Source organism: Balaenoptera musculus, chromosome 11 (genome assembly GCF_009873245.2).
Source record: "Balaenoptera musculus isolate JJ_BM4_2016_0621 chromosome 11, mBalMus1.pri.v3, whole genome shotgun sequence".
Lineage (NCBI taxonomy): Eukaryota > Metazoa > Chordata > Mammalia > Artiodactyla > Balaenopteridae > Balaenoptera > Balaenoptera musculus.
The window spans coordinates 62,753,415-62,770,302 of NC_045795.1; the positions used below are offsets into that span (position 1 = coordinate 62,753,415).

Consider the following 16,888-nt stretch of genomic DNA (forward strand, 5'->3'; position numbering starts at 1 on the left):
GTTAACCGGAGGTTGAGGGCCAATAAGGCCAAGGGATAGATGTACAGTTGTCCCCTGTACCTCAGTATTTGCAGGGATTGGTTCCAGGACACCCTGTGGATGCCAAAATCCAAGGATGCTCCAGTCCCTTATATAAAATGGCATGGTATTTGCATATAACCTATGCATGTCCTCCCATATATTTTAAATCATCTCTGGACTACTTATCATACCTAATACAATGTAAATTGCAAATTCAAGTTTTGCTTTCTGGAACTTTCTGTAATTTGTTTTCAAATATTTTCAATCCTCAGTTGGTTGAATTCAAGGATGTGTAACCCATGGACATGGAGGGCCCACTGTATTCCACATTTTCCTGTCTGTATTTGTACATTTACTACACCTGATGCTATTTACTTAAAATAACAAATACTCATAAATCTTCTTGATACCCAGCTTCTTCCACTAATCCCTTGATTCCTACTCTCTATTCCTTCCCCCGCCTTAGAAACACACACACACATGCACATACACACTCAAACACACACACACACACACACACACACACACACACAGACAACTATATGAGGGACCAACAGGCGTCCTTGAGGAAAAGAGTTGCTTGGCCTGACCTTAGACTCCAGACCATCAGGCACTAAGCCCAAAACTGCCGGAAAGAGTGGGAGTGGGACCGGGAATACAGGGAAGGAAAGGTTCCACTGGGCAGGTGTTTGGTCAGACACATGATTTCAGTACGAAATTCTAGAAAAGATGAATGGCACTTTATAGGGAATGAAAATCAACAGCATTTCTAATTTTATTTCTTGTTAAGATGATAGCAGGGATCTGTGAAAACTGATGAGCTTGGCAAAATCCGCCCTCAGGAAGGGAGAGGAAGGGAGAAGAAGGATCAGGGCTGGAAGCAGGGAGGGGCTGAGGCCCCCGGGGAGGCGGGGCAACTTCTTTTCGGGTTTGACCTCGTCAGGAAGGCGCAGGCTTCCAGAAGCGCTGTGGGACACAGCAAAGCAGGAGATTCAGAAACTGATTCCTTTTTTTTTTTTTTGTGAATCAATACATCAATCAAAGAGGACACTAAAACAAACTTTCCTCTGCCCTTCTCCCACCACTGTAGGTCAAGGCTTGCCATCCCCACATTTCCCCACTGTCCGTCCTGCTAAGAGCTACAGGACCCAAGGGAGCACACAAAAGCTCTAGTCCTTATCAAGCTGCGAGATTCCCTGCTCTGGCCTGAGTGACACAGCTGCCACCCACTTGTCTCCAGGTGAATCAGCTGTCACACTCTCAAGTTCACAAGGTATTGATGGTCCTCGAATTTGTTCTGGAATGTGAGCAATTGATCATCTTCATGCAAATCTGCTTGCAGTAATATCCACCTACTCATTCACTCATTCATCCGTGAATCCCTCCTGAGCACTGGCTTTGTGTGAGCCTCTGTGTTAAGTGCTGGGGATTCAACACAGACAGATAAGCCCTGCCCTCAAGGGGTGTACCATCTGTGCAGTCCTGAGCGGGCTGCTCGCAAGAGTAGCCCTGCAGCGCAATTTCTAAGTGTAGCCCTAGATCCACCTGCATCACAGTTCCCTGAGATGTCCGTGGAAATAGCAGGGTTTCTCAACCTTGGCACTCTTGACACTTGGGGCTGGGGAATTCTTTGTTGCGAAGGCTGTTCTGTGCTCTGTTTAGTAGCACAGGTGCCAAGAGCACCCCCTATATCATGAGAATTAAAAATACCTCCCGGCATTGCCAAATGCCTCAGGGGCAAAATCATCCCCGGTTGAGAACCACTGATATAGAGATTCTCAGCCCTTCCCCAACCCCTGGACCACCACACAACACCCACCAATGCCTCCAACTCCCCTGGTGAGGGACCAGGAATAGGAACCCAGATGACACCAGTGCACAGAGGAGGCAAAACTTGCCGAAACTCAAGAATCATTGCCTGGAGGCTTACAACACTCTGCTATGTCTTCTAAATGTTTTTAAAGAATTAAATTATTGTCAATACATTTTCCTGGCTAAAATGTTTTATTCTCTACGGTTAGTACTTACGGTAACTGCCTAGAAACCAGAATTTGTCATTTCTCAATATATATGTTTTTAAAGAGTTAAATTATTGTCAATACATTTTCCTGGCTAAAATGTTCTTTGAGAATTTGTATTCTCTACGGTTAGTACTTACGGTAACTGCCAGAAACCAGAATTTGTCATTTCTCAATATATATGTATATATATGTATACCTCTGTGTGTAAGTATATACATACATATATATATTTACAGTCGCTATCAGCATTATAAAAATTTAGCATATTACTACTGCTTTATTTTATTCTCTAATTCTTTCACCTCATCAATGAGAGTGTAATTTCCCACAGTATAGAGACATTGTATTGCCTTAATGTTTTTATACCCGCTTCATCCCTAGAATGTTTGGCCCTCCAACCTTGACCTTCACCTGCGGTGGTTTCCCAGTGATGCTACCTATGTTCCACTTACGGGAGGTTGAGCATTTTTTCAGGTTAGCAATGGCCGTGACATACTCTGGTCCCAAATATTTTTCATATGTTGTTTTGCCTCCGAGTTTGGCCAGACACTCAGTGTTGTCATTGAACAGAAGGTTTTTGGTTTCAGACTGGAACAAGCAAAACTTGCCCGGGCAGTCTTTTCCATTTTTCCCAAACTGAGCCTGTGTCAAAAGGGCAGACAGTAAGAGAGCAGCGGAGGAAAACAGGAGAGGTTATGGATTCGGGGAGGCCAAGGGCATTTCTTCTGCACAGGATCAGCCATAGGAAAACCATGGGGCAAAAGGAGCTAAGTTCTGGAATCACTCCACTGTCCTGGCTAAGTCTTCCCCTGCCCCATGTCCCCCTGCTCCACACCCCAGCCCAGTGCCCAGGCCCCTCACCACTTCTGATCTCACCTCCCGCCATCTTGCCTTTCTTTTTCATCTGTGGCCTCTTCCCTTAGAACCTCTTATGTGTGACTAGGTGACAGCTGAGGATTTTGAGATCCATCCCCAAAGTAATCACCTCTAGCATTCTAATAGGCCAGCTCTCCCAGAGAGGCAGACTGCATTGGAAATCCTCTCTGCCACGGACCTGGTCATTGCCTTGGGCAGGTCACTTAGCCTCCCTTGGACATGGTTCCTCCTCCATGCCCAGGGCTCCCACGGAGGTGAGCTGCAAGAACCAAGCACCTGCATGGCAGCAGACCTCTTACCAGCACCTGTGAGTGTGCACAGTGGGGGCTCCATAAATGCTAGTTATTGTGCCTATTTTTACATTCTAGGGCCACTGTCTTTAACGCACATCTAGAAACGTGTCATTTTAATACAGAGCTGGATGTCCTAATAGAGAATCCCAGACTTCAAGGAAATTATAGGATTTCCTTCAAACCACTTCACGTGGATAGCCTTAAATCTATACAAGTTCTGGGTTTGTTGTTTTTAGAGATTACAAATGCAGGGGCCCGGTCTAGAACATCCCCAGTCGGCCCGGGCTCTGGAAACATCAGCAGAGCAAACCACTCTCTACCTGGCTATGGGAGGAAGGCTCAGTCGCCTCCCTCATTTGCCTGAAGAACAACAGGAGGCTCAAGGAGAGAAAGCATCTCCCAGCCAGGCAGTGAGCACACGTCCAGGGCCATGAGACTCAGGGCAGCCCCCCAGCGTGGAGCAAATACTCTCATCACCAGCTTCAAGCAGAGGGACGGGACAGAAAGGCTGGGGATGGGTGGATTCCCTGAGCTCTGTGATCGCCGCACCTAACAGGAGCCCCTGCAGGAGGCCCTGGTGACCCATACCTGTTGGAGGAGCAGCACCTGTTCCACGTGTGCTGCCTTATCGCTCCGAGATACCACGGCATGATTTGGGGCCACAGCCAGGTGGCAGCTCTGAGCCTCTGTCACAGGCTTCCTGGTGCCATCGAGACACAGCAACCTAAAGTCCTCCCGATCCAATTTCCTAGCCCAGGCTGCAGTGTTCTCTCCTGGAGATATAAAGAAGGCAGCATCAGCCACGGCTGCCCCTCTGAGTCAAAGCATCCTTTCCGGGTGGCTGTGACCATCCACCGGCCTCTTGAAATGCACACAGTGGGGTTGCAGTGATGTGAAGGAGAGCAAATAAAGCTCCACAAGATACACAAACTTCAAACATATCAAGCATTAGTGCCATATCCTCACGATGGAGTATTACTCAGCAATGAAAAGGAGTCAAGTTCTGACACACGCTGCAACGCGGATGAACCTTGAAAACATTACGCTAAGTAAAAGAAGCCAGTCACAAAAGATCACATATCGTAGGATTCCATTTATGTGAAATGTCCTGAATACGCAAATCTATGGAGACAGAAAGTGAATTGATGGTTGCCAGCTCTGGGGGAGTGGGGAAGCGACTGATAATAGGTGCAGGGTTTCTTTAAGGGGTTTTGTGAATGTTCTAGAATTGGATTCTGTCGGCAGCTGCACAACTTTGAATGTGCTGGAGATCACTGAATCCCATTGAATCTACACTCTGAATGGGTGGATTTTGGAGTATGTAAATTGTATCTCCATAAAGCTGTTACATTTCTTTAAAAGAAAACCCTCCATGTATGCCATATTTTCCAGTGAGTTCCAGAAAAAGAAGTGCTGGTTTGTGTTCAAGAAGAAATTGTTGGGACTTCCCTGGTGGTCCAGTGGGTAAGACTACCAGCTCCCAAGGCAGGGGGCCCGGGTTCGATCCCTGGTCAGGGAGCTAGATCCTGCATGCCGCAACGAAGATCCCATGTGCCGCAACTAAGAACTGGCTCAGCCAAATAAATAAATTAAATAAATAAGTATTTTTTAAAAAAAAAGAAGAAGAAGAAGAAATGGTTTCCTTTCATATTCCAATGCTCTTAGTGTAACCAGAGGAAGGATAGGAACATCTATGGGTTTATCAAATATGCTTTCAGTCAATTCCGATAAAATACAGTTGTGAAATCCCAGAGAAGCTTAAAACTAAATTTGCCACCCATCTGATCCCTGGAGATCACTTAGATTCACGGTTCCTGAATTCGAAATGTAATCGCACACAGGTATGCCTGTGTGTGTGCAAACGTAGCTTTCGTGGTCAGGAGACTGCTTCTCTCCTTTTGCCCTGTCCCCTCAAGAAAAGACTTCCTGCATTCTCTTGGCTTTGTCCATTCGATACCGAGATCACCCCAGATTTACATGTCTGGCCTCTATCGCTCTCCCCGGGGACTTGGAGGAGTGGCTCTGGCTGTGGCTGTCACTGAAGGGAAGAGGCAGAAAGTGGAAGCAGCCCCTTTGAGGGGGGGAAGTGGCAAGTCCTCTGTGGGGGCGTGGAGGGCTAAGTGCAGCGGGTAAGGAGAGAGGTGCGGTTTGGAAGGCAGCACACCGCTGGGAGTCTTAAACTTGGTAATTAGTATTTTCACCAGAGGTCAGAAGAGAGAGTGACTATTCCTCTATTGGCTGGGGGATTTTACCTTCTATCATCTGCATCTGCCTATGATTTTGTCCTCATTAACCCCCAAGGAGTTTCCACACTGAGGGCTCACGTGGGCTGAATAAACGCTCTTACTTCCTTGTTTAAAAGGGGAAATTTAACCTGCATATGTCCAAATTTTTTTTTCATGTATCATCCACATTCAGTTTCCGATAGGCTGAGACAGGAAGATGGTGTGCTTCTGTGGCTGACTAGACAAAGCCAGGGAGATAGTTGCCCCTGAGTATGGCTGGGGTGTGTGTGTGTGTGTGTGTGTGCGTGCGCATGTGCGCGTGCGCGTGTGCGTGTGACAGAGGGAGAGAGAGAGAGGGAGAGAGGAAATTTGGTTTCAAAATCAATGTGACACCTATAGATGTTACTATGTTGCATACTGAGGTAAAGTATTTTAGAATTAATTTGATCCAAGTCTGGAAAAGATTATAATAATTTCCAATTGCAAATCTGAATAGTAATCTGTGTCGTGATGGCAAAGATTCTTCTTTGAAGGGGAAAGGGAAACATCTTTACCTACCGTTAGTATTCTCCAAGACAGTGACATCTTTCACAAATGCAACATCCCCAGCGTCCTCAGCCAGGCACCTAAAATGTTTCAGAGAATAAAAACATTGCCAGAGGGGCTTCCCTGGTGGTACAGTGGTTCAGAATCTGCCTGCCAATGCAGGGGACATGGGGTTGAGCCCTGGTCCGGGAAGATCCCATGTGCCGCGGAGCAACTAAGCCTGTGAGCCACAACTACTGAGCCTGCGCGCCTAAAGCCCGTGCTCCGCAGCAAGAGAAGCCACCGCAATGAGAAGCCCATGCACCGCAATGAAGAGTAGCCCCCGCCTGCCGCAACTAGAGAAAGCCCGCGTGCAGCAACGAAGACCCAGCACAGCCAAAAAAAAAAAAAAAACATTGCCAGAGAAGAAAAACTATTAGAGTTTTCATAAATATTCATAATACACATTCCAAAAACTGAAACATGGAAGTAAACATAGAAAAGATAAAGGCAAATATTTCCAGGAACTTAGAGTTTAAAATGGTAGATTGAAGATATATGGGTACCTTCCCTCCTTCTAAAATTCCAATAAAATGACATGAATGAGATTTCTTTTAAAGCCATATATCTATGAGCCAGAGGAAGGCAAGAGGGAAAGAGAGAAGATAATAATGGCAACGTTTGGAAGTAGAGATCAAATGGGTGAGCAGGAATTGACCCAAAAGAGCAAAGAAAGCTGTGACATAAGTTGGAAGCGCGGGGCACCCAGGAGAAAGCTGATGTGCACGGCAGAACTCCAGAAAGACTCAACAATTAGAAGTACTAGGCACCACTGAAAGTAGCTGAGAACAGCAGGACTAGATAGAGCCTATATACATGCAGTGTAAATATATATGCCCAATCCGATGAATTAAAAGAAGACCCACTGAAGAAATACCATTGTGAAGTTTCAGAACACTGGAGGGAGATTTAAAAATAATTTTTAGAACTATTTTTTATTTTATTTCTTTAAATCAAAAACTTTTCACAAAAATAGTTTTCAAAGCATTTTACATTGGACGAAACACAAAACTCATTTTTCCTAAAGAGTATTTTTCATTCATAGTTAAATCTCTGTAAATTTAGAGAGAAATATAAAACATATGTGTCTGATTTATTTACTCTTCACAAAATATTATTTCTGTAGACCTGTTTGTCTAAGACACCTCATGAGCCTTCTAAAGCTTCTCTCTCAGGATTAGGAAGCCAAAAATAAATTGTTGAAAACTCAAAAAAAAAAATTCTTTTCAAGAAGAAAAAATGTCATATACAAAGAATCAGGGATCGAAAAATGGTACCAGATTTCTCAACAGAAACTCCAGCTTTAGAAGACAACGGATTAATGCTTTTAAATTTCTGAATTTGCTTGATTTTTTGTCTTTCTATGTTACATTCTGCATAATTTTTTTTCACATATTTCCACATCGCTACTTCTCTTTTTAGCTATGCTTAATCTGTTAAACTGGTCAATTATATAGCAAACTTCAGTTGCTGTAATTTTTTTCCTTTCTAGAAGTTCTATTTATTCCTTTTTAAAAATACTAACCTGTTTATTCTGCTGTTTTTTGCTTCCGGCAACTTTTCTGCTGTGTGTTTGTTTCACATTGTTATAATTACTTTTTACTGTGTCCTGCTCATTGTTACTGATAGAGTACTTCTGAGCAGTATTTGAGGCTTAAACTGAAGATGCTGTCTTCCAGACAGATTCCTAAAGGGAGCGCTAGTCTGGGACCACTTTTTAAAAAATTATGAGTTGAGAATTTCTGGACCATCCTAGGGGACACAAGTTGGAGCTGCAAATCCATGCAAGAGCTGGCCCATGGTTTCAATTTTTCAGGGATGACATGTATTTTCCTCCCTGTTTTCCTCAGCATCCAGGCAACCTGAAGCCTCCTGGGAGTGGGGTGGAAGTTACTTCTGGTTCACTCCTACCTTAAAGGTGTATGTAACCTCTGAGTTCAAGTTTGTCAGAATAGCTACCCTCAGGACAAAGTGTCTCCAACCTAGGTCTCCGAATTCCTATTCCCCTTAGATTTTAGTCTAATAATCCCTTGTCACTTTGTCAGTTATTCAATGCTCTTAAGAACATGGGTGTGGGGGCTTCCCTGGTGGCGCAGTGGTTGAGAATCTGCCTGCCAATGCAGGGGACACGGGTTCAAGTCCTGGTCTGGGAAGATCCCACATGCTGCGGAGCAACTAGGCCCGTGAGCCACAATTACTGAGCCTGCGCATCTGGAGCCTGTGCTCCGCAACAAGAGAGGCTGCGATAACGAGAGGCCCGCGCACTGCGATGAAGAGTGGCCCCCACTTGCCGCAACTAGAGAAAGCCCTCGCACAGAAACGAAGACCCAACACAGCCATAAATAAATAAATAAATAATTTTTAAAAAAAGAACACGGGTGTGTGTGCGTGCACGTGTGTGGGTGTGTGTGAGCACACGTGTGTGTGTGTGTGTGTGTACTTAACCCAACATTTTTGCTTGTTTTTAGTGGGACAGTTGGTCAAAACAGTTAATGCTCCCAGTTCCCAGATATGCAAATCCTGTCAAAATTCCTAGGGAAATTGTTTTCCAGCCTGCACTTAGTTATCCAGCCAAACTATAAATCACTTCAAGGGTAGACTAAAGATGTTTTTAGACATGTAAATACTCAAAAAACAGAACTCCTATTCACCCTTTCTCAAGAACATGTGTTCTGCTGCAACAAAACTAAGAAAACTAAAGATGTGGGATCCAGGAAACAGGTCATTTAAGAGGAAGTAAAACAATGAAAAATCCCAGAATGATGCTTAAGGGGAATCCCCAGACCACAGATACGTAGGGGGCCTCGAGAGGCCCAATCCAGACTGGGGAGGAGGGTGGAGATCTTCAGGTGCAACATTCCCAGGTAAATGATGAACCTGGGACAGCATCCAGTCTGTTTGTGCATGGATTGCTAGATTTATGCTACTAGTAGAAGGTTTGGGGATGAATGAGTGATTTTTTAAAAGAAGTACAGAAAATTAAGCAAATTTTAAAAAGACACCGATCAACTCCAGAGTAAAGAAAAACTCTGTTCAATAAGGGAAATATAATCTTATTATGTCACATATTTAATACGAGACTAATATTTACATATTCATAATAAAGTAAGCACTAAATATGTCATACTCTTGTTGGATACTAAAAGGAGGTGAAGTTTGTGGTTATGGGTGGAAGAAGCACAGGAGCAGTACGAGAGGCTAGATCTTCTTCTTTCATAATGGAAAGTCAGCAGAAAATAGCTGACATTTAAAAATCAAGAACCAGCAATATATAAGGATGTTAGTTAGAAACACAGAGATAAATATGATTCTGGTTCCAACTTTCGATTTGAGCAAAAGACAAAGCATTTCCTTCTGGTATAAATAGGAATACTAAAGTGTAGGTGTTTCCAGTGAAATAATACCTTACCATAGGTTTGAAAAAGAAAACCACATGGTTTTTTATCAGACATGTTGTCTATTCAATATTTCTGAGTAGAATCACAACTCTTCCATTTGCAAAACTTTAGCTCCTTAAAGATATTTTTGTACATTCATGAAATTTTTTTTTATAAGTCACTCAGAGTATAGCAAAAGCTACTTTTATATCATCCCATCACTGGAGAGAAGGCCACTGAATTTACATTAAAAAATTCAAAGACCAGTTTGGGCAGTCATTCTCAGATACATGACGCCACCTGGTGGTGAAATATATTCTTGGAGAATACAGAAAAACGGATAGGGGAGAACTCTGCCCTTCAAACCCCTAATTGTACCACTGAGAAGTAACATCTGGATTATAAAATGAAGACTGTGGAAAGATACTGTGATTTACTAAGTGTTTATAATTGGTGAATTCTGAAAACTTATTTTTTGGTTTATTTTTCACTAGTGGAGAATAACACTGTGCTATTTTGCCATTTCTAAGGCCAAAATCAAAGAGAAAAGTAAAACGTGAAACATAACAATGACCTAGGTTGGGGTAGAGGGTAGTGCCTGTGAGAAACAGAATTCTTCCCCATAAAAAATTGCAGAAAGGACTGATACCACAACCTCTCCCCACCTGATGCTGAGGATGAGGACATTGAGGCCCACTGAGGTTGACCTTGGCTCCAGGCCACAAGGGGGAGACCAGCAGAGCTGAGGTCAGACAGCCCCCGGGCCAGTCCCCACTCTTGGGGTGGTGGGCGCGATGGGAGGAGCCCTCCCCAGCCCGCCCATCAGCTGATCCCCAGGCTGCCTCTTGGCTCTGCTGTGATGGGCCACGTTGGGCCCCTTAGAAATGCAGTGCCAAGATGCTGGAGGATGAGGAACAAGGCCCTGTCCTGGTGAAGCCTGCCCACAGCACTCACCTGAAAGCCCCGGTGTAGCCATAGTACCTCTCTTTACTATTGGGCACACACTTGTCCACGTTCTGGTCATCGCCAACACACAGTGCACAGAGACTGGATCTCGGGTCAGCCCCAGGGGCACAGCTTTTATCAAAGAATTCATCTGCAGAGAAGAAGCACGGGGAGTCAGCTCTTCCTACCTGAGTCAAGATAAGCGGTCTTTACCTAACAGGTGATGTGGCTTGGTTTCCATTCATCATATTGCCCAAGGCAGATAGAACACAGTCATTATAACACACAGTAACATGTTACCACCAACCCGGGCGCCATCAAGGTTCAGAAAAACTTGAGACTGTAGGTACTTGAGACAGGAAACCTGATTGGGGCTGGGGAAGAGAGTGTGTAATTGTACAAAGGGTCCCATCATCACAGCCTCGAGCTGGGGACTCAACTTGATGAATCTGATGGCCATCTCAGCAGAAGCTGCAAAATGTCCACTCCAGGATCTGATTTCCCCTTTTCCTCAATAATAGGAACCCTGCTTTTTACCTGGGCACCTGGTCCCTTAGAACAGAGACAAGCCTTACTCTGTGGCTAGTAAGCCACGTGGCTAAGTATCGCCAGTGAAATATGAGCAGGAGTGTTGGGTGCCAGTGTCTTGACATCCTTAAAAGACAGTTGGCACATGTGTTTTGCCCCTTCTCCTTCCCTTCCTTCATTCTGCACATGGAATGCAGAAGTGGGAACTGGACCCCCAGATGTGACATGGGCCATGAGCGACCTTGAGCACGGAAGCCGCATATGTTTCAGAATAGCCAGATGTTTGAAACCTGGGCGCCTGACACCATGTGGTCGTCCTGCCAGCTCTGGACAATCCACCTCTGGACTTCACTCACGTGGGAGAGAAATAAACATCTATTCACTTCTACTGGAGGTTTTCTGTCCTTGCAGCTGAACCTAATATGAACCAACCCACCACGTGATTTAACCCACATTAAGGAGTTAACATGGATAAATACGGATTAAAGAGAGAGGAAATAAAGGTGACAAGAAAGCCCTGCCCTGAAGAGCAAGTAGCACCCATTATCAGACTCGTGCAGCCCCTGCCACTGGAAGAACCACGCCACGTGCCAAGCTCTGGTTAGGGCTGGGAGTGTCCCACTGTGGTCCTGGCAGCTTGCCCACAACCTGGAGGCTGCCGTGGGGTCACAGAGAGCGACACCAGTGTGCACTGCTAGTGAGGAACAGAGCCACACTAGAGCCCGCCAAGCCGGGATCGCAGACCCATTCAAAATGCAGCAGGGCCCCACTCGAGCAGACGCCTGCCCGGGAGGTGGGCCACGACAAGAACATGGCACACAGCTCCACGCCACCAGGCCCACAGCAGGTAGGGCGTGGCTCACGTGTGGGGTGTGAGCACGGCGGGAGGGGAGACTGAGCCAAAAGCCTGGAGGTCTTACTCAGTTTCCTCTACAGCGTGGAGTAAGAAGTCAGTTCTGTTTAGTAACAGAAGTCACCTTTCATGAGGAAGGCAGATGGCTTTTCCCAAATTGAGAAGCCAGTGCCTGGGAGGAATTTAGATCCGGAGCTCCAGGAAGCAAAAAATGACTTTTGCACTTCTCAGGACCTGCATCCATTCTTAGGGTGCAGAGAAACAGACTGATCCTCCAGTTTTGCGCCTTCGTGTGGGGCGGATGGGGTGTGGGAAGTGCTGTGTGGAGAAGCTGCAGAAGGCAGCCGCAGGGAGATCTTGCTTACACCAGAAAAGGCCTGTAAGCCACGGTCAGCCTGCAAGTCCCCACCCCTCCCCTCCCTGAGTTCTACAGAGGACCCCAGCCTGCCCCTCAGGATGGCCGACCCACGACTCCCTCAGGACTCCTACCAAATTTGCAGGAGCCTGTCTGGTTGGCGATCAGGCCCATGGGGATGTTCCAGCCTGCAGTCCTGTCCACGGCGGTGTGGCAGGACTTCTTGCCTCTCAGAGAATTCCACTTGAGCTCATCATTTGCCTTCTTGACAACTGCCACGGCAAGATACCCTTGGACAAGAGAAGAGCAAGTCTTAGCCTCCCAGGGCCTGGTCCATGGACTCTACTGCAGCTGTGTGCAGCCCAAGCCAACAAGGGTCAAGAAGCATCACCAGGCAATGATTCCCTCAGGTGACTGGCCACTGTCTGATAGACCAACAAACTTTAAGCTGCTGCTCTATGTTAAGATGAGATTGATCTGGGTTATGAAATGAAATAGTAAGCTGATCCTTAAGTGATAGCTGGGGACTGTACTTGACCAGCCATATACTGTCCCTGAGTTATAAACTGGCAATTCATTCTATTTTAGATGTGGGCTACTAAAGCCACAAACACTGACCAAGGAGCATGACCCCAAGAGTGCATAAATCGCCAACTGCAACATGCAATATACCAACTGCATCAGGCCAGAGCAGTGATGGCTGCTGGAATAAGTGCTGTGTGGATGCAGGGGGTGTGCCCCCAAGGACCTCCCTGTGCTGAGAGAGGGTCAATGGGGTGCAGTCCTCCTCCTGAGAGCACGCACCTGGCAGACTCCGCTGCCGGCGAGTGCAGAGCTCTACCGAAGCTGAGGAAGCACCAGCTCTGGCAGGCAGGTGGGCTGCTGCACAGGGCAAGGGATTTAGCACAAGGGACCTGGTTCCAGGCCAGGATCTGCCACAGTATTCTCAATGGCTGTGAGTGAGATCCGGGACACTGTTTCCGTATCCATATGAGATGGGGGTGTAACACCCCACCTTCTCCGTGGTCAGGACAAAATGAGGAACTCTGATATTTCTCTGCCATGTATGAAGGTCCATAGAAACATAATTGTAGTTACTCATCTCTGAATGATTTGCTTCTGCAAAAGAACTTACAGCTTCTATGGCTGCATCTCTGTGAGGTTTTTTTAAGCTCCCACCACCTCCTCCTCCAGATACAAAAACTTACCCTTGACTCTGAAAGTGATCGATTCCAACTCACCTTCCGTTGGTCTGTGCACACAATCTGGGCCGTTGCTTTTGGAGGATTCTGAAAGAATAAAGACAAGCAAAATGTCGTTAAACACATGTTTTATTGTGTTCATATATTTTTCAAAGATACACACATATCAAAGAACATATACTGGCATGGTTTTGTGTATATGTGTTTTTAGTATAAATAAATGGCATTGTATTATAGACTTCACTAAGTTTCCTCCTTTTTTTATTTTCAACCCAATACTGTGTTTTTAAGCTCTTTTTTTTTTTGGCTGTGCCATATGGCTTGCAGGATCTTAGTTCCCCGACCAGGGATCGAACCTGGGCCCCAACAGTGAAAGCACCGAGTCCTAGCCCCACTGGACCGCCAGGGAATTCCCTAAATGAAGTATAGATGATTTACAATGTTGTGCCAGTCTCTGCTGTACAGCGAAGTGACTCAGTTATACACATATCTGCATTCTTTTTTTTTTATATTCTTTTCCATTATGGTTTATCCCAGGAGACTGGATATAGTTCCCTGTGCTATACAGCAGGGCCTTGTTGTTTATCCATTCTAAATGTAATAGTTTGCATCTACCAACCCCTAACTCCCAGTCCATCCCTCTCCGTCTCCCTCTCCCCCTTGGCAACCACACGTTTGATCTCTATGTCTGTGAGTCTGTTTTGTAGATAGGTTTATTTGTGCCATATTTTAGATTCCACATATAAGTGATATCATATGGTATTTGTCCCAATACTGTGTTTTTAAGTTCAAACTGCCTTACTGTCTGTAACCCACTGAGCTGAGTTAGGGCTCCTAAGTTCACTGCTTCCAATGTTGTCACTGACATCTTCATACACGTCTGGGGATGTACCCAGGGGTGGAACTGCTGAAACTAACATCTGGACAGTTCAATCACCACATAAACCAATCAACTATCTTTTCTGTTTAAGCCACATGGCAATGGGATTGTGTCATTTGTAACCGAAGTACTCCTACCTAATCCTCGCCCATTGGAGGTGAGGGGCACCTTGTCTCACCTGCCTGACCTCCTCTAGTTCCCTCTGGAGAGGCTAAGGATAAAGTAGCATTTCTTATGTCCCTGCAGCATGGGGCGATCCATGCTTTCAGACTCAGTAACTGGCTTCTCCTTGGGAAAAAGTCACATCACTCCCGTTTCATGTGATGGATAATGTGAATCTGTAGGTGATGTTTTATTGGAAAAGTATTTTTAATTGGTTTATAATATTATGTAAGTTTCATGCGTACAGCATTATATTTTGACTTCTATATACCTACCAAAAGTTTCGTTTCCATACATCACCTACAGCTGACGCCCTTTACCCCTTTCCCTCTCCCCCCACTCCCCTTTTCCCTCTGGTATCCACTACTCTATTCCCTGAATCTGTGTGTTTGTTTTTGTTTGATTTGGTTTGGTTTGTTCACTTATTTTTTTTAGTATTCCACATAGGAGTGAAATCAGAAGGCATTTGTCTTTGCAGAATCAAGTCCAAAGAGAATGTCCCAGCAGTTCCATGCAGCAGAAATGCATATATGTGCTCACCAAACGACACGGACACAGATGTTCATAGCAACACTATCCACAGCAGCCAACCGGAAATTACCCAAATGCTCATCCACAGTAGAATAAATAACTGCAGTGGAGTCACACAATAGAATACTACAAAACGAGGTATAATGCTGAGCAAAAGACATTTTTAAAAGCACATGCTGTGCAACTCCTTTTACATAGAGTTCAAAAACGGGCAGAACTGGCTTCCTGGTGGCACAGTGGTTGAGAATCTGCCTGCCAATGCAGGGGACACGGGTTCGAGCCCTGGTCTGGGAAGATCCCACATGCCGCGGAGCAACTAGGCCCGTGAGCCACAGCTACTGAGCCTGCACGTCTGGAGCCTGTGCTCCGCAACAAAAGAGGCTGCAATAGTGAGAGGCCCGCGCATCGCGATGAAGAGTGGCCCCCGCTTGCCGCAACTAGAGAAAGGCCTCGCAAAGAAACGAAGACCCAACACAGCCAAAAATAAATAATAAATAAATAAATTTAAAAAAAAAAATGGGCAGAACTGATCTGTGCCATTTGAAGTCAAGAGTCATTACCCTTGCTGGAGTAAGGGGGCTGGTGACAGGAGGACACAAGGGAACTTGTGGAACCTGCTGTGTCTTGCTCTGGGCACTAGCGCTTGGGGATGTACCACTTCGTGAAATGTCCTTGAGTTGTACACTTGTGTGCACTTTTCTGCATATATATTATACTTTACTAAAATCTTTTTAAAAATTAAAAAGAGGAAACCAACCTGGGCTTTGTCAGTTCTCATTACAATAGGCTGTGTGGGTAACACAGCCCCTTTCATCTATTCTTTCCCCTGATTCTCCTGTTTGAACGTATCTGTCCATTTTAATGTCTCCACTTGGACCCACCGAGTGGGGTTACTCCTCTCTACCCCACTCCCGAAGCCCTGAGGGAATAAAAAAGAGAGGACTCTTCTCCACTTACTTTGGTTCTCTGCCAGGACAGGCACCAAACCACACTTGCCCGCAGTGTAGACATATCCTCCATCTAAGCTCAGGGCATCAGCTTCTCCTTTCTGCCAAGACAAAGCATATCTCCAGCACCACAGTGAGGCTGTTTCCTGTCCCGCCTGTCTTTACAGCTCTGAGAGAATAGCTGTCAGGTGCCCCAGTAAAGCAGCAAGGGTTGAACTGAGCACCCCATGGAAATGCCCTGTGCACTATTAATTCTCTACCAGCCCTACATGCCTTTCATGCTGTCGCTTCCATTGGAAAGACCCGGCACAGGTAGCTCGGTTCTCTGAACGAAATCCCTTTCTGCACTTGGAGCACTGTTGGATGCCCTCCTGGACCAGCCTCCCTCACTGAGGAGACAGAGGGGAACAGCTGGTCTTGTCTAGTCTCTGCTCATTAGCACTACACTCAAAGTGCTACACAGAAGCTATTCAGCAAGTGAGCAGAAACAATTAAATTCGCTCACCATCAGAATGAACGAGCCCACGCTCCAGAACTGGAACATGGATTCATCAAGATTGTAAAACTCCCTCTTTGACTAAGTAATAATTTTTTTACAACATTATTAAAGCTAATAGGAGATGTGGATAAAGATTTCTATTCAAGGCTGCACAGCACAGGGTTATTGATAACAACAAAATACAGAGACAAAGAAGAATAGGGTCATGACTAAACTGTGTCACACCATATAAAAGATATCCTGAAATCACTTTTTAAAGTGTTTTCAAAGAATGTGTCACGTGGGAAAATGGCCATGATACACCGTTAAGTGAAAAGGACTCAAACTACATAACTGGAACGACCCAGTACTGTTCCGAGCCTAAACTGACGTGAACCGAGAAATCCTGGAGTGGAAGTTAGCAAAACTCTAACTGTGGTATCTCTGTGTGACGTCCCAGTGTTATGTTTGTTTTTACATCACATCTTTCTATATTTTCCAAATTACCTGCATTCATCGCAACTTGTTCTTAAAATCAGGAGAGCAGAAAGCCCACAGTAAACAGATTGCAGACAGAAAGCTGTGCCTGTTCCCACACTGCGCAGGCGC

General features: G+C 45.4%; 1 protein-coding gene across 4 annotated transcripts in view; it reads right to left on the reverse strand.

Moving 5' to 3' along the window:
• Positions 1-772: 772 nt before the first annotated feature.
• The window catches only part of LTF (lactotransferrin), a 51,859-nt gene continuing 35,743 nt past the window's right edge, over positions 773-16,888 (reverse strand). For all 4 annotated transcript variants that reach the window (XM_036869492.1, XM_036869491.1, XM_036869490.1 and 1 more), the window contains 8 exons: positions 15,812-15,902; positions 13,321-13,368; positions 12,214-12,369; positions 10,353-10,494; positions 5,995-6,062; positions 3,800-3,984; positions 2,495-2,684; positions 773-987 (listed from right to left, as the gene is read on the reverse strand). In XM_036869492.1, coding sequence (XP_036725387.1) covers positions 890-987; positions 2,495-2,684; positions 3,800-3,984; positions 5,995-6,062; positions 10,353-10,494; positions 12,214-12,369; positions 13,321-13,368; positions 15,812-15,902 — 978 coding nt within the window. In that variant the 3' untranslated portion in view covers positions 773-889. The remainder of the gene's footprint in view (positions 988-2,494; positions 2,685-3,799; positions 3,985-5,994; positions 6,063-10,352; positions 10,495-12,213; positions 12,370-13,320; positions 13,369-15,811; positions 15,903-16,888) is intronic.